The 19,801-nt window shown below is 44.0% G+C and overlaps 1 protein-coding gene across 2 annotated transcripts in view; it reads left to right on the top strand.

Annotated features, from left to right (window-relative positions):
- The window catches only part of LOC124015787 (zinc finger protein 501-like), a 61,066-nt gene that overhangs the window by 9,675 nt on the left and 31,590 nt on the right, over positions 1–19,801 (top strand). The window contains exon 2 of one of the 2 annotated variants that reach the window (XM_046331253.1): positions 16,545–19,560. The exons of the other annotated variant lie outside the window; for it this stretch is intronic. Coding sequence (XP_046187209.1) covers positions 16,545–17,674 — 1,130 coding nt within the window. The 3' untranslated portion in view covers positions 17,675–19,560. Of the gene's footprint in view, positions 1–16,544; positions 19,561–19,801 lie in introns of those variants that run through there. 2 annotated transcript variants of the gene reach the window in all.

The following is a 19,801-nucleotide window of genomic DNA, read 5'->3' as shown; positions in this document are numbered from 1 at the left end:
ACCTACTTGCATGACCTAGAGAGATACAACCTACTGTAAACTACTGGCATGACCTAGAGAGTTACAACCTTCCGTAGACTACTGGCATGGCCTAGAGAGTTACAACCTACCCTAGCCTACTGGCATGACCTAGAGAGATACAACTTACTGTAACCTACTGGCATGACCGAGTGAGATACAACTTACTGGCATAACCCAGAGAGTTACAACCAACTGTCACCTACTGGCATGACCTAGAGAGATACAACCTACTGTAACCTATTGGCATGACCTAGAGAGTTACAACCTACTGTATGTAACCTACTGGCTTGACCTAGAGAGATAAAAACCACTCGGATACAACCTACTGTAGTCTACTGGCATGGCCAAGAGAGTTACAACCTACTGTAGCCTAATGGCATGACCTAGAGAGATAAAAACCACTCGGATACAACCTACTGCCATCTACTGGCATGACCTAGAGATACAACCTACTGTATCCTACTGGCGTGACTGAGAGAGATACAAACGACCCTAGCCTGGCAACCTCCTGTAGTTTACTGGCATGACCTAGAGAGTTACAACCTACTGTACCCTACTGGCATGACCGAGAGAGATACAACCTGCTGTAACCTACTGGCATGACCTAGAAGATACACCCTACTGGCATGACCTAGAGAGATAAAACCACTCGGATACAACCTACTGTAGTCTACTGGCATGACCTAGAGAGTTACAACCTACTGTAGCCTACTGGCATGACCTAGAGAGATACAACCTACTGTAACCTACTGGTATGATCTAGAGATACAACCTACTGTAACCTACTGGCATGACCTAGAGAGATACAACCTACCCTAGCCTACTGGCATGGCCTAGAGAGTTACAACCTACTGTAACCTACTGGCATGACCTAGAAGATACACCCTACTGGCATGACCTAGAGAGATAAAAACCACTCGGATACAACCTACTGTAGTCTACTGGCATGACGTAGAGAGTTACAACCTACTGTAGCCTACTGGCATGGCCAAGAGAGATAAAACCACTCGGATACAACCTACTGTAGTCTACTGGCATGACCTAGAGATACAACCTCCTGTAACCTACTGGCATGAGCTAGATAGATACAACCTACTGGCGTGACTGAGAGAGTTTCAACTTACTGGCATGACCTAGAGATTTGCAACCTACTGTAACCTACTGGCATGACCTAGAGAGATACAATCTACTGTAACCTACTGGCATGACCTAGATAGATGTAACCTACTGTCAGGATCTAGAGATAAAACATACTGTAACCTACTGGATGACCTAGAGATTTACAACCTACTGTAACCTACTGGCATGACTAGAGAGATGCACCCTACGGTATCCTACTGGCACGACCGAGAGAGATACAACCTACTGTAACCTACTGGCATGACCTAGAGAGATACACCCTACTGTATCCTACTGGCACGACCGAGAGATACAACCTACTGGCATAACCTAGAGAGTTACAACCTAATGTAGCCTAATGGCATGACCTAGAGATTTACAACCTACTGGCATAACCTAGAGAGTTACAACCTAATGTAGCCTAATGGCATGACCTAGAGATTTACAACCTAATGTAGCCTAATGGCATGACCTAGAGATTTACAACCTACTGTAACCTATTGGCATGACCTAGAGAGATACAACCTAATGTAACCTACTGGCATGACCTAGAGAGATACAACCTACTGGAACCTACTGGCATGACCTAGAGATACAACCTACTGGATCCTACTGGCATGACCTAGAGATAAAACCTACTGTAACCTACTGGCATGACCTAGAGAGTTACAACCTACTGTAACCTACTGGCATGACCTAGAGAGTTACAATCTACTGTAGCTTACTGGCTTGACCTAGAGAGACACAACCTACTGTAACCTACTTGCATGACCTAGAGAGATACAACCTACTGTAACCTACTGGCATGACCTAGAGAGTTACAACCTTCCGTAGACTACTGGCATGGCCTAGAGAGTTACAACCTACCCTAGCCTACTGGCATGACCTAGAGAGATACAACTTACTGTAACCTACTGGCATGACCGAGTGAGATACAACTTACTGGCATAACCCAGAGAGTTACAACCAACTGTCACCTACTGGCATGACCTAGAGAGATACAACCTACTGTAACCTATTGGCATGACCTAGAGAGTTACAACCTACTGTATGTAACCTACTGGCTTGACCTAGAGAGATAAAAACCACTCGGATACAACCTACTGTAGTCTACTGGCATGGCCAAGAGAGTTACAACCTACTGTAGCCTAATGGCATGACCTAGAGAGATAAAAACCACTCGGATACAACCTACTGCCATCTACTGGCATGACCTAGAGATACAACCTACTGTATCCTACTGGCGTGACAGAGAGATACAAACGACCCTAGCCTGGCAACCTCCTGTAGTTTACTGGCATGACCTAGAGAGTTACAACCTACTGTACCCTACTGGCATGACCGAGAGAGATACAACCTGCTGTAACCTACTGGCATGACCTAGAAGATACACCCTACTGGCATGACCTAGAGAGATAAAACCACTCGGATACAACCTACTGTAGCCTACTGGCATGACCAAGAGAGATAAAACCCACTGGCATGACCTAGAGAGATACAACCTAATGTAACCCACTGGCATGACCTAGAGAGATACAACCTACTGTAACCCACTGGCATGACCTAGAGAGATACAACCTAATGTAACCTACTGGCATGACCTAGAAGATACAACCTACTGGCATGACCTAGAGAGATACAACCTGCTGGCATGACCTAGAGAGATACAACCTACTGGAACCTACTGGCATGACCTAGAGAGTTACAATCTACTGTAGCTTACTGGCTTGACCTAGAGAGACACAACCTACTGTAACCTACTTGCATGACCTAGAGAGATACAACCTACTGTAACCTACTGGCATGACCTAGAGAGTTACAACCTACTGTAGACTACTGGCATGGCCTAGAGAGTTACAACCTACCCTAGCCTACTGGCATGACCTAGAGAGATACAACTTACTGTAACCTACTGGCATGACCGAGTGAGATACAACTTACTGGCATAACCTAGAGAGTTACAACCAACTGTCACCTACTGGCATGACCTAGAGAGATACAACCTACTGTAACCTACTGGCATGACATAGAGAGATACAACCTACTGTAGTCTACTGGCATGACCTAGAGAGTTACAACCTACTGTAGCCTACTGGCATGATGAAGAGAGATAAAACCTACTGGCATGACCGAGAGAGATACAACCTACTGTAACTTACTGGCATGACCTAGAAGATACCCTCTACTGGCATGACCTAGAGAGATAAAAACCACTCGGATACAACCTACTGTAGTCTACTGGCATGACCTAGAGAGTTACAACCTACTGTAGCCTACTGGCATGGCCAAGAGAGTTACAACCTACTGTAGCCTAATGGCATGACCAAGAGAGATAAAACCACTCGGATACAACCTACTGTAGTCTACTGGCATGACCTAGAGATACAACCTCCTGTAACCTACTGGCATGAGCTAGATAGATACAACCTACTGGCATGACCTAGAGAGTTACAACCTACTGTAGCCTACTGGCATGACCAAGAGAGATAAAACCTACTGGCATGACCGAGAGAGATGTAACCTACTGGCATGACCTAGAAGATACACCCTACTGGCATGACCTAGAGAGATAAAAACCACTCGGATACAACCTACTGTAGTCTACTGGCATGACCTAGAGAGTTATAACCTACTGTAGCCTACTGGCATGGCCAAGAGAGTTACAACTTACTGTAGCCTAATGGCATGACCAAGAGAGATAAAACCACTCGGATACAACCTACTGTAGTCTACTTGCATGACCTAGAGATACAACCTCCTGTAACCTACTGGCATGAGCTAGATAGATACAACCTACTGGCATGACCTAGAGAGTTACAACCTACTGTAGCCTACTGGCATGACCAAGAGAGATAAAACCTACTGGCATGACCGAGAGATACAACCTACTGTAACCTACTGGCATGACCTAGAAGATACACCCTACTGGCATGACCTAGAGAGATAAAACCACTCGGATACAACCTACTGTAGTCTACTGGCATGACCTAGAGAGTTACAACCTACTGTAGCCTACTGGCATGGCCAAGAGAGATAAAACCACTCGGATACAACCTACTGTAGTCTACTGGCATGACCTAGAGATACAACCTCCTGTAACCTACTGGCATGAGCTAGATAGATACAACCTACTGGCGTGACTGAGAGAGTTTCAACTTACTGGCATGACCTAGAGATTTGCAACCTACTGTAACCTACTGGCATGACCTAGAGAGATACAATCTACTGTAACCTACTGGCATGACCTAGATAGATGTAACCTACTGTCAGGATCTAGAGATAAAACATACTGTAACCTACTGGATGACCTAGAGATTTACAACCTACTGTAACCTACTGGCATGACCTAGAGAGATGCACCCTACTGTATCCTACTGGCACGACCGAGAGAGATACAACCTACTGGATCCTACTGGCATGACCGAGAGAGATACAACTTACTGGCATAACCTAGAGAGTTACAACCAACTGTCACCTACTGGCATGACCTAGAGAGATACAACCTACTGTAACCTACTGGCATGACCTAGAGAGATACAACCTACTGTAACCTACTGTCATGACCTAGAGAGATACAACCTACTGTAACCTACTGGCATGACCTAGAGAGATACAACCTACCCTAGCCTACTGGCATGGCCTAGAGAGATACAAGCTACCCTAGCCTTCTGGCATGGCCTCGAGAGTTACAACCTACTGTAGCCTACTGGCATGACCTAGAGAGTTACAACCAACCGTAGACTACTGGCATGACCTAGAGAGATACAACCTACTGTAACCTACTGCCATGACCTGTAGAGATACAAACTACCCTAGCCTGGCAACCTCTTGTAGTCTACTGGCATGACCGAGAGAGTTACAACCTACTGTACCCTACTGGCATGACCGAGAGAGATACAACCTACTGTAACCTACTGGCATGTCCGAGAGAGATACAACCTACTGTAACCTACTGGCATGACCGAGAGAGATACAACCTACTGTAACCTACTGGCATGACCTAGAAGATACAACCTACTGGCATGACCTAGAGAGATACAACCTACTGGCATGACCTAGAGAGATACAACCTACTGTAACTTACTGGCATGATCTAGAGATAAAACCTACTGTAACCTACTGGCATGACCTAGAGAGTTACAACCTACTGTAACCTACTGGCATGACCTAGAGAGTTACAACCAACCGTAGACTACTGGCATGACCTAGAGAGATACACCCTACTGTATCCTACTGGCACGGCTGAGAGAGATACAACCTACTGGCATGACCTAGAGAGATAAAACCACTTGGATACAACCTCCTGTAGCCTAATGGCATGACCAAGAGAGATAAAACCACTTGGATACAACCTACTGTAGTGTACTGGCATGAGCTAGAGAGTTACAACCTACTGTAACCTACTAGCATGACCTAGAGATATACAACCAACTGTATCCTACTGGCACGACCGAGAGATACAACCTACTGGCATAACCTAGAGAGATACAACCTACTGGCATGACCTAGAGAGATACAACCTACTGTAACTTACTGGCATGATCTAGAGATAAAACCTACTGTAACCTACTGGCATGACCTAGAGAGTTACAACCTACTGTAACCTACTGGCATGACCTAGAGAGTTACAACCAACCGTAGACTACTGGCATGACCTAGAGAGATACACCCTACTGTATCCTACTGGCACGGCTGAGAGAGATACAACCTACTGGCATGACCTAGAGAGATAAAACCACTTGGATACAACCTCCTGTAGCCTAATGGCATGACCAAGAGAGATAAAACCACTTGGATACAACCTACTGTAGTGTACTGGCATGAGCTAGAGAGTTACAACCTACTGTAACCTACTAGCATGACCTAGAGATATACAACCAACTGTATCCTACTGGCACGACCGAGAGATACAACCTACTGGCATAACCTAGAGAGTTACAACCTAATGTAGCCTAATGGCATGACCTAGAGATTTACAACCTACTGGCATAACCTAGAGAGTTACAACCTAATGTAGCCTAATGGCATGACCTAGAGATTTACAACCTAATGTAGCCTAATGGCATGACCTAGAGATTTACAACCTACTGTAACCTATTGGCATGACCTAGAGAGATACAACCTAATGTAACCTACTGGCATGACCTAGAAGATACAACCTACTGGCATGACCTAGAGAGATACAACCTACTGGAACCTACTGGCATGACCTAGAGAGATACAACCTACTGGAACCTACTGGCATGACCTAGAGAGATACAACCTACTGGATCCTACTGGCATGACCTAGAGATAAAACCTACTGTAACCTACTGGCATGACCTAGAGAGTTACAACCTACTGTAACCTACTGGCATGACCTAGAGAGTTACAATCTACTGTAGCTTACTGGCTTGACCTAGAGAGACACAACCTACTGTAACCTACTTGCATGACCTAGAGAGATACAACCTACTGTAACCTACTGGCATGACCTAGAGAGTTACAACCTTCCGTAGACTACTGGCATGGCCTAGAGAGTTACAACCTACCCTAGCCTACTGGCATGACCTAGAGAGATACAACTTACTGTAACCTACTGGCATGACCGAGTGAGATACAACTTACTGGCATAACCCAGAGAGTTACAACCAACTGTCACCTACTGGCATGACCTAGAGAGATACAACCTACTGTAACCTATTGGCATGACCTAGAGAGTTACAACCTACTGTATGTAACCTACTGGCTTGACCTAGAGAGATAAAAACCACTCGGATACAACCTACTGTAGTCTACTGGCATGGCCAAGAGAGTTACAACCTACTGTAGCCTAATGGCATGACCTAGAGAGATAAAAACCACTCGGATACAACCTACTGCCATCTACTGGCATGACCTAGAGATACAACCTACTGTATCCTACTGGCGTGACTGAGAGAGATACAAACGACCCTAGCCTGGCAACCTCCTGTAGTTTACTGGCATGACCTAGAGAGTTACAACCTACTGTACCCTACTGGCATGACCGAGAGAGATACAACCTGCTGTAACCTACTGGCATGACCTAGAAGATACACCCTACTGGCATGACCTAGAGAGATAAAACCACTCGGATACAACCTACTGTAGCCTACTGGCATGACCAAGAGAGATAAAACCCACTGGCATGACCTAGAGAGATACAACCTAATGTAACCCACTGGCATGACCTAGAGAGATACAACCTACTGTAACCCACTGGCATGACCTAGAGAGATACAACCTAATGTAACCTACTGGCATGACCTAGAAGATACAACCTACTGGCATGACCAAGAGAGATACAACCTGCTGGCATGACCTAGAGAGATACAACCTACTGGAACCTACTGGCATGACCTAGAGAGATACAACCTACTGGATCCTACTGGCATGACCTAGAGATAAAACCTACTGTAACCTACTGGCATGACCTAGAGAGTTACAACCTACTGTAACCTACTGGCATGACCTAGAGAGTTACAATCTACTGTAGCTTACTGGCTTGACCTAGAGAGACACAACCTACTGTAACCTACTTGCATGACCTAGAGAGATACAACCTACTGTAACCTACTGGCATGACCTAGAGAGTTACAACCTACTGTAGACTACTGGCATGGCCTAGAGAGTTACAACCTACCCTAGCCTACTGGCATGACCTAGAGAGATACAACTTACTGTAACCTACTGGCATGACCGAGTGAGATACAACTTACTGGCATAACCTAGAGAGTTACAACCAACTGTCACCTACTGGCATGACCTAGAGAGATACAACCTACTGTAACCTACTGGCATGACCTAGAGAGATACAACCTACTGTAGTCTACTGGCATGACCTAGAGAGTTACAACCTACTGTAGCCTACTGGCATGACGAAGAGAGATAAAACCTACTGGCATGACCGAGAGAGATACAACCTACTGTAACTTACTGGCATGACCTAGAAGATACACCCTACTGGCATGACCTAGAGAGATAAAAACCACTCGGATACAACCTACTGTAGTCTACTGGCATGACCTAGAGAGTTACAACCTACTGTAGCCTACTGGCATGGCCAAGAGAGTTACAACCTACTGTAGCCTAATGGCATGACCAAGAGAGATAAAACCACTCGGATACAACCTACTGTAGTCTACTGGCATGACCTAGAGATACAACCTCCTGTAACCTACTGGCATGAGCTAGATAGATACAACCTACTGGCATGACCTAGAGAATTACAACCTACTGTAGCCTACTGGCATGACCAAGAGAGATAAAACCTACTGGCATGACCGAGAGAGATGTAACCTACTGGCATGACCTAGAAGATACACCCTACTGGCATGACCTAGAGAGATAAAAACCACTCGGATACAACCTACTGTAGTCTACTGGCATGACCTAGAGAGTTACAACCTACTGTAGCCTACTGGCATGGCCAAGAGAGTTACAACTTACTGTAGCCTAATGGCATGACCAAGAGAGATAAAACCACTCGGATACAACCTACTGTAGTCTACTTGCATGACCTAGAGATACAACCTCCTGTAACCTACTGGCATGAGCTAGATAGATACAACCTACTGGCATGACCTAGAGAGTTACAACCTACTGTAGCCTACTGGCATGACGAAGAGAGATAAAACCTACTGGCATGACCGAGAGAGATACAACCTACTGTAACTTACTGGCATGACCTAGAAGATACACCCTACTGGCATGACCTAGAGCGATAAAAACCACTCGGATACAACCTACTGTAGTCTACTGGCATGACCTAGAGAGTTACAACCTACTGTAGCCTACTGGCATGGCCAAGAGAGTTACAACCTACTGTAGCCTAATGGCATGACCAAGAGAGATAAAACCACTCGGATACAACCTACTGTAGTCTACTGGCATGACCTAGAGATACAACCTCCTGTAACCTACTGGCATGAGCTAGATAGATACAACCTACTGGCATGACCTAGAGAATTACAACCTACTGTAGCCTACTGGCATGACCAAGAGAGATAAAACCTACTGGCATGACCGAGAGAGATGTAACCTACTGGCATGACCTAGAAGATACACCCTACTGGCATGACCTAGAGAGATAAACCACTCGGATACAACCTACTGTAGTCTACTGGCATGACCTAGAGAGTTACAACCTACTGTAGCCTACTGGCATGGCCAAGAGAGTTACAACTTACTGTAGCCTAATGGCATGACCAAGAGAGATAAAACCACTCGGATACAACCTACTGTAGTCTACTTGCATGACCTAGAGATACAACCTCCTGTAACCTACTGGCATGAGCTAGATAGATACAACCTACTGGCATGACCTAGAGAGTTACAACCTACTGTAGCCTACTGGCATGACCAAGAGAGATAAAACCTACTGGCATGACCGAGAGATACAACCTACTGTAACCTACTGGCATGACCTAGAAGATACACCCTACTGGCATGACCTAGAGAGATAAAAACCACTCGGATACAACCTACTGTAGTCTACTGGCATGACCTAGAGAGTTACAACCTACTGTATTCTACTGGCATGGCCAAGAGAGATAAAACCACTCGGATACAACCTACTGTAGTCTACTGGCATGACCTAGAGATACAACCTCCTGTAACCTACTGGCATGAGCTAGATAGATACAACCTACTGGCGTGACTGAGAGAGTTTCAACTTACTGGCATGACCTAGAGATTTGCAACCTACTGTAACCTACTGGCATGACCTAGAGAGATACAATTTACTGTAACCTACTGGCATGACCTAGATAGATGTAACCTACTGTCAGGATCTAGAGATAAAACATACTGTAACCTACTGGATGACCTAGAGATTTACAACCTACTGTAACCTACTGGCATGACCTAGAGAGATGCACCCTACTGTATCCTACTGGCACGACCGAGAGAGATGCAACCTACTGTAACCTACTGGCATGACCTAGAGAGATACACCCTACTGTATCCTACTGGCACGACCGAGAGATACAACCTACTGGCATAACCTAGAGAGTTACAACCTAATGTAGCCTAATGGCATGACCTAGAGATTTACAACCTAATGTAGCCTAATGGCATGACCTAGAGATTTACAACCTACTGTAACCTATTGGCATGACCTAGAGAGATACAACCTAATGTAACCTACTGGCATGACCTAGAGAGATACAACCTACTGGAACCTACTGGCATGACCTAGAGAGATACAACCTACTGGATCCTACTGGCATGACCTAGAGATAAAACCTACTGTAACCTACTGGCATGACCTAGAGAGTTACAACCTACTGTAACCTACTGGCATGACCTAGAGAGTTACAATCTACTGTAGCTTACTGGCTTGACCTAGAGAGACACAACCTACTGTAACCTACTTGCATGACCTAGAGAGATACAACCTACTGTAACCTACTGGCATGACCTAGAGAGTTACAACCTTCCGTAGACTACTGGCATGGCCTAGAGAGTTACAACCTACCCTAGCCTACTGGCATGACCTAGAGAGATACAACTTACTGTAACCTACTGGCATGACCGAGTGAGATACAACTTACTGGCATAACCCAGAGAGTTACAACCAACTGTCACCTACTGGCATGACCTAGAGAGATACAACCTACTGTAACCTATTGGCATGACCTAGAGAGTTACAACCTACTGTATGTAACCTACTGGCTTGACCTAGAGAGATAAAAACCACTCGGATACAACCTACTGTAGTCTACTGGCATGGCCAAGAGAGTTACAACCTACTGTAGCCTAATGGCATGACCTAGAGAGATAAAAACCACTCGGATACAACCTACTGCCATCTACTGGCATGACCTAGAGATACAACCTACTGTATCCTACTGGCGTGACTGAGAGAGATACAAACGACCCTAGCCTGGCAACCTCCTGTAGTTTACTGGCATGACCTAGAGAGTTACAACCTACTGTACCCTACTGGCATGACCGAGAGAGATACAACCTGCTGTAACCTACTGGCATGACCTAGAAGATACACCCTACTGGCATGACCTAGAGAGATAAAACCACTCGGATACAACCTACTGTAGCCTACTGGCATGACCTAGAGAGATACAACCTAATGTAACCCACTGGCATGACCTAGAGAGATACAACCTACTGTAACCCACTGGCATGACCTAGAGAGATACAACCTAATGTAACCTACTGGCATGACCTAGAAGATACAACCTACTGGCATGACCTAGAGAGATACAACCTGCTGGCATGACCTAGAGAGATACAACCTACTGGAACCTACTGGCATGACCTAGAGAGATACAACCTACTGGATCCTACTGGCATGACCTAGAGATAAAACGTACTGTAACCTACTGGCATGACCTAGAGAGTTACAACCTACTGTAACCTACTGGCATGACCTAGAGAGTTACAATCTACTGTAGCTTACTGGCTTGACCTAGAGAGACACAACCATGTAACCTACTTGCATGACCTAGAGAGATACAACCTACTGTAACCTACTGGCATGACCTAGAGAGTTACAACCTACTGTAGACTACTGGCATGGCCTAGAGAGTTACAACCTACCTAGCCTACTGGCATGACCTAGAGAGATACAACTTACTGTAACCTACTGGCATGACCGAGTGAGATACAACTTACTGGCATAACCTAGAGAGTTACAACCAACTGTCACCTACTGGCATGACCTAGAGAGATACAACCTACTGTAACCTACTGGCATGACCTAGAGAGATACAACCTACTGTAGTCTACTGGCATGACCTAGAGAGTTACAACCTACTGTAGCCTACTGGCATGACGAAGAGAGATAAAACCTACTGGCATGACCGAGAGAGATACAACCTACTGTAACTTACTGGCATGACCTAGAAGATACACCCTACTGGCATGACCTAGAGAGATAAAAACCACTCGGATACAACCTACTGTAGTCTACTGGCATGACCTAGAGAGTTACAACCTACTGTAGCCTACTGGCATGGCCAAGAGAGTTACAACCTACTGTAGCCTAATGGCATGACCAAGAGAGATAAAACCACTCGGATACAACCTACTGTAGTCTACTGGCATGACCTAGAGATACAACCTCCTGTAACCTACTGGCATGAGCTAGATAGATACAACCTACTGGCATGACCTAGAGAGTTACAACCTACTGTAGCCTACTGGCATGACCAAGAGAGATAAAACCTACTGGCATGACCGAGAGAGATGTAACCTACTGGCATGACCTAGAAGATACACCCTACTGGCATGACCTAGAGAGATAAAAACCACTCGGATACAACCTACTGTAGTCTACTGGCATGACCTAGAGAGTTACAACCTACTGTAGCCTACTGGCATGGCCAAGAGAGTTACAACTTACTGTAGCCTAATGGCATGACCAAGAGAGATAAAACCACTCGGATACAACCTACTGTAGTCTACTTGCATGACCTAGAGATACAACCTCCTGTAACCTACTGGCATGAGCTAGATAGATACAACCTACTGGCATGACCTAGAGAGTTACAACCTACTGTAGCCTACTGGCATGACCAAGAGAGATAAAACCTACTGGCATGACCGAGAGATACAACCTACTGTAACCTACTGGCATGACCTAGAAGATACACCCTACTGGCATGACCTAGAGAGATAAAAACCACTCGGATACAACCTACTGTAGTCTACTGGCATGACCTAGAGAGTTACAACCTACTGTAGCCTACTGGCATGGCCAAGAGAGATAAAACCACTCGGATACAACCTACTGTAGTCTACTGGCATGACCTAGAGATACAACCTCCTGTAACCTACTGGCATGAGCTAGATAGATACAACCTACTGGCGTGACTGAGAGAGTTTCAACTTACTGGCATGACCTAGAGATTTGCAACCTACTGTAACCTACTGGCATGACCTAGAGAGATACAATCTACTGTAACCTACTGGCATGACCTAGATAGATGTAACCTACTGTCAGGATCTAGAGATAAAACATACTGTAACCTACTGGATGACCTAGAGATTTACAACCTACTGTAACCTACTGGCATGACCTAGAGATGCACCCTACTGTATCCTACTGGCACGACCGAGAGAGATACAACCTACTGGATCCTACTGGCATGACCGAGAGAGATACAACTTACTGGCATAACCTAGAGAGTTACAACCAACTGTCACCTACTGGCATGACCTAGAGAGATACAACCTACTGTAACCTACTGGCATGACCTAGAGAGATACAACCTACTGTAACCTACTGTCATGACCTAGAGAGATACAACCTACTGTAACCTACTGGCATGACCTAGAGAGATACAACCTACCCTAGCCTACTGGCATGGCCTAGAGAGATACAAGCTACCCTAGCCTTCTGGCATGGCCTCGAGAGTTACAACCTACTGTAGCCTACTGGCATGACCTAGAGAGTTACAACCAACCGTAGACTACTGGCATGACCTAGAGAGATACAACCTACTGTAACCTACTGCCATGACCTGTAGAGATACAAACTACCCTAGCCTGGCAACCTCTTGTAGTCTACTGGCATGACCGAGAGAGTTACAACCTACTGTACCCTACTGGCATGACCGAGAGAGATACAACCTACTGTAACCTACTGGCATGTCCGAGAGAGATACAACCTACTGTAACCTACTGGCATGACCGAGAGAGATACAACCTACTGTAACCTACTGGCATGACCTAGAAGATACAACCTACTGGCATGACCTAGAGAGATACAACCTACTGGCATGACCTAGAGAGATACAACCTACTGTAACTTACTGGCATGATCTAGAGATAAAACCTACTGTAACCTACTGGCATGACCTAGAGAGTTACAACCAACCGTAGACTACTGGCATGACCTAGAGAGATACACCCTACTGTATCCTACTGGCACGGCTGAGAGAGATACAACCTACTGGCATGACCTAGAGAGATAAAACCACTTGGATACAACCTACTGTAGCCTAATGGCATGACCAAGAGAGATAAAACCACTTGGATACAACCTACTGTAGTCTACTGGCATGAGCTAGAGAGTTACAACCTACTGTAACCTACTAGCATGACCTAGAGATATACAACCAACTGTAACCTACTGGCATGGCCAAGAGAGTTACAACCTACTGTAACCTACTAGCATGACCTAGAGATATACAACCTACTGTAACGTACTGGCATGACCTAGAGAGATGTAACCTACTGGCATGATCTAGAGATATACAACCTACTGTAACCTACTGGCATGACCTAGAGAGTTACAACCTACTGTAACCTACTGGCATGTAGGTTCATGCTCTACAACATCCGCAGAGTACGACCCTGCCTCACACAGGAAGCGGCGCAGGTCCTAATCCAGGCACTTGTCATCTCCCGTCTGGATTACTGCAACTCGCTGTTGGCTGGGCTCCCTGCCTGTGCCATTAAACCCCTACAACTCATCCAGAACGCCGCAGCCCGTCTAGTGTTCAACCTTCCCAAGTTCTCTCACGTCACCCCGCTCCTCCGCTCTCTCCACTGGCTTCCAGTTGAAGCTCGCATCCGCTACAAGACCATGGTGCTTGCCTACGGAGCTGTGAGGGGAACGGCACCTCAGTACCTCCAGGCTCTGATCAGGCCCTACACCCAAATAAGGGCACTGCGTTCATCCACCTCTGGCCTGCTCGCCTCCCTACCACTGAGGAAGTACAGTTCCCGCTCAGCTCAGTCAAAACTGTTCGCTGCTCTGGCTCCCCAATGGTGGAACAAACTCCCTCACGACGCCAGGACAGCGGAATCAATCACCACCTTCCGGAGACACCTGAAACCCCACCTCTTTAAGGAATACCTAGGATAGGATAAAGTAATCCTTCTCACCCCCCTTAAAATATTTAGATGCACTATTGTAAAGTGGTTGTTCCACTGGATGTCATAAGGTGAATGCACCAATTTGTAAGTCGCTCTGGATAAGAGCGTCTGCTAAATGACTTAAATGTAAAAAATGTAAATGTAAATTGATATTTATAATGTGTTATTGTATGCTTGATATACAGTCGGTCTCGTTAGTCTGTTTCAACACAGAGATACTTTGCTCTCCATGAGGAGACTGGTGGCAGGCTGAAAACCTGTTATGTTAGTGCAGCAAGGAGCCATGGTAAGGTGCAAGTATTAAGCGTATATTATAAAAAACAATCAATCTGAACATAATCACTAGTTAACTACATATGGTTGATGATATTACTAGTTTATCTAGCTTGTCCTGCTCTGCATATAATCAATGCGTTGCCTGTTAATTTATCATTGAATCACAGCCTACTTCGCCAAATGGGTGATTTAACAAGCGCATTTGCAAATAAATTTGTAAGTCGCTCTGGATAAGAGCGTCTGCTAAATGACTTAAATGTAATGTAAATGTAAATCACAGTTGTTGACCAATGTGTACCTACCTAACCATAAACATCAATGCCTTTCTTAAAATCAATACACAAATATATATTTTGAATCCTGCATATTTAGTTAATATTGCATGCTAACATGAATTTATTTTAACTAGGGTAATTGTGTCACTTCTCTTGCGTTCTGTTTAACAGAGTCAGGGTATATGCAGCAGTTTGTGCCAGCTGGCTCGTTGCGAACTGTGTGAAGACTATTTCTTCCTAACAAAGACGGCCAACAACGCCAAACGGGGGATGATTGAACAAAAGCGCATTTGCGGTATCGGCGTTGAAAAATCATATTCGGTCGACCTCTAGTGTAGGGAACTGTTCCTTGATGGATATGCTATTGTACAACACTCAAAGCTATTTTCCTTTATTCAGGACATTTAGAATGACAACACATTATAGAGTAGCCTAGTGGGATTATTGACAAAATTATCTGGTGATCGGGTTATGAAATGTCATGACAGACATTTTAGTTTCCATGTTTAACCTGAAATATTAAATGATATATAGTCCAAGGTCTATATTGTTGTTAGGTGAAGTTATGGGTCTTACTGTATGTCTATGGTATTGGTATAACAAGGCAGATATACTACATCCATAACCAGCGGTTTCCTCATTAGCAGGGAGGAGTTTCTGCAACCAAATTGTTTGTGCATCGCCCTCGTGTGCCAATTTTAGCAAACACAGAAAGGGGCCTATATTGGAGACCAAACGTCTTCTGGCACACTGCTTAGGGATTCAACAACTTGAATAACTTATTTCTAGCCTACAATAATTGATGTTACTACTGATGTGAAAACAAGACAACATTTTACTGTAGTTTCTGACTTGACTGTCTTAAGACGATTGTCAAATAATTTTAACATTCATTACAGACGTCAATTGTTTGTACAACATCATGGCTACGCTGTTGGCATCACCTTTTACGGTGGATTTCTGCTGTTGTGGGCCTTAAACCACCTTTCTGACTTGTTGTTCACACAGGAGAGAGACGGGACTATCATGGATCCTCTGGGGAGCCTCAACAACAACATGATGCTGACGAGGCAGAGCAGAGTCTCTCCACATCAGAACATCTCAAGAAACACCAGCAGAGACCCGCTAGGAAGAAATCTATTTGCTGCTCTGACTGTGGGAAACGTTGCAAATCTTCATCAGATCTTAAAATACACCAACGAGTACACACAGGAGAGAAATCATACTGCTGCTCTGACTGCGGGAAAAGTTTCTCAAGATCAAATTCACTAAAAGTACACCTGAGAATTCACACTGGAGAGAAATCTCACCACTGTTTTGATTGTGGGAAGAGTTACTTAAGATTAAAATCACTGAAAGTACACATGAGAATTCACACTGGAGAGAAACCTTACAGCTGTGATCAATGTGGGAAGAGTTTTACTCTATCTAGCTATCTGATTATACACCAGAGAACACATACAGGAGAGAAACCGTACAGCTGTTCTCAATGTGGGAAGAGTTTTACTCAGTCAAGCAACCTGTTATCACACCAGAGAAAACACACAGGGGAGAAATCTTATAGCTGTACTCAATGTGGGAAGAGTTTTACTCAGTCAAGCACCCTGTTATCACACCAGAGAACACACACAGGAGATAAACCTTATAGCTGTGATCAATGTGGGAAGAGTTTTACTACATCTAGCCATCGGATTGTACACCAGAGAACACACACAGGAGAGAAACCGTATAGCTGTACTCAATGTGGGAAGTGTTTTACTCACTTATGCAGCCTGTTGTCACATCAGAGAAAACACACAGGAGAGAAATCTTATAGCTGTACTCAATGTGGGAAGAGTTTTACTCAGTCAAGCAACCTGGTATCCCACCAGAGAACACACACAGGAGAGAAACCTTATAGCTGTGATCAATGTGGGAAGAGTTTTACTTCATCTAGCAGTCTTATTGTACACCAGAGAACACACACAGGAGAGAAACCTTATAGCTGTGATCAATGTGAGAAGAGTTTTGTTACATCTAGCCGTCTTATTGTACACCAGAGAACACACACAGGAGAGAAACCTCATAGCTGTGCTCAATGTGACAGGAGATACTCTGATAAAAGATCTCTGATCAAACATCAGAAAATACATGCATGAAGGAGTTGTTTCATGATATTAATGAAATAATGTCACAATGTAGAATGCTTTAACATTGTAGAAGGAGTGTTTTAATTGTCACAATCTAGATGCCTAATCGTTTGCCCCGTGTTCTATTGATTTCAGCCTGATATGGATATTAGACTCGGGGGAAATCCAGGCTCTGATTTGAAAGAGTACTATTTATGTGATTTAACAAAAAGTGACTGACACAAAAAGAGCTGTGTAACACTTACCATGTTGCTTACCCACTAGAATCAAAATGCAACACTTCAAAATGTAGCGATCTGCTTTATACAAATTGTCCTCTAACCAGGGATGTACACATTACTCCTAGATTCCGTGTGGTTTTTGAGCTGTTAGTTTTAACAGGACGTGCAACCTTATCTCCCCACTCTCACGCAATTGATTTCAACATATCATTGAGTGATGAAAAATAAGTGTTGCGTTCCTTTGTTAAGCGGCCCCTACATTTTAAATGCATCACTGCAAAATGTAGCTGACTGTCTTCTGCAGGTTGTCCTGTAACCAGTGAGGTAAAAGATATCTCCCATTTCCATGTGTTTTTTTTAGCTGTGTTAGTTTCAACATCACGTACAACCTACTCGATTTCAGTGATTTATTGCTACTTGTCAAAACAACAGCATTTCTGGTGTTTGTGCTGTTTATAAGGAGCTTGTTTAAAAAATTCAAGCAATATGATTGTTGCAGATTTTTGTATTAAGTGAATTATTGCCAATACATATTCATGTACATTTGGTTTTGATATTTCATATTTACAATTAATGTAACATTTAGTAATCTTAACTATCATAATTATTTATGCAACCAGCTGACCATTTTTGGGTACAATTATATTGACATTGTTGCCCTGCTTTTAGAATATCAGGGTTCATTCTCACATGTGCCAACTCAAATGTACTAGAGCATGACATTGGGGACTGGGCCCCGATCCAACAACATGCCTATCAAGTGAACCCTGAAAAAGAGGGAGAGGCTCCGCAGTGATGTGGAAAATTACTACGGATATTGCCGGAGTTTCCTCTTGAAATCAGACATGTTCGTTTTAAGGAAAACTTGCTGATTGTCTCACGGGTGGGCACTCAAAATTTTTGTGTTTTGCATTTAGCCAGTGCGTTACCATGGATCACAGTTTATTTTGACTGCACATTTTTACGTATTGAAGATGAGTGTTATTTGGTTCTAGAAGCTAGTGGGTTCTAGAAGCTAGTGGGGGAAAACATTTTTTACATTTGTTTTAATTGTTGACAGCCAGTCGACATCATGTTCATATTGTGGAAGGTGAAGCATTGTGGTTGATTATAATTTCAAAATTAGTTTTAGGATTCTAGAAAGAAAAAGGAGACAACTAATATGATTGTATATTATTATTTAGAAATGTTTTTTCTTGTTTTTTAGTTGTTGACAGCCAGTAGACAACATGTTTATATTGGTGAAGCATTTTAGTTGATATTAATATGAAATGGAAGTTGTTTTCTGTTGGTGATGAGAACTTGTCCAACAAAAATATAGGATATATTTGTTGTCTTAAGGTGGAAGGCTTTGGTTTTTCCATTAATGTTTTGAGGTTGGACTTTAGCCCGTATAGCTCATTAGCACTGTGAGGGAATTTTCTGTTAAACCTTACTAATGCTTGTGTAGTAAAATATAATTATTTAAGCCGAGGCATTGGGCTTGAGATAGGTTCTTTACCAAACTCCTATAACATAGAAAGGTGTGTTGATGTAGGCCTGTTCTAACTAAATCAAATTGTATTTATGTAGCCCTTCTTACATAGCAAAGTGTTGTACAGAAACCCAGCCTAAAACCCGAAACAGCAAGCAATACAGGTGTAGAAGCACGGTAGCTAGGAAAAACTCCTTAGAAAGGCCAAAAGCTCGGAAGAAACCTAGAGGAACCAGGCTATGAAGGGTGGCCAGTCCTCTTCTGGCTGGGCCGGGTGGAGATTATAACAGAACATGGCCAAGATGTTCAAATGTTCATAAATGACCAGCATGGTCAAATAATAATTACAGTAGTTGTCGAGGGTGCAACAGGTCAGCACCTCAGGAGTAAATGTCAGTTGGCTTTTCATAGCCGATCATTGAGAGTATCTCTACCGCTCCT

Source organism: Oncorhynchus gorbuscha, linkage group LG26 (genome assembly GCF_021184085.1).
Source record: "Oncorhynchus gorbuscha isolate QuinsamMale2020 ecotype Even-year linkage group LG26, OgorEven_v1.0, whole genome shotgun sequence".
Taxonomy (NCBI): Eukaryota; Metazoa; Chordata; class Actinopteri; order Salmoniformes; family Salmonidae; genus Oncorhynchus; species Oncorhynchus gorbuscha.
The sequence above is the reverse complement of the archived record's forward strand: the minus strand, read 5'-3'. Positions and strand labels throughout refer to the sequence as shown.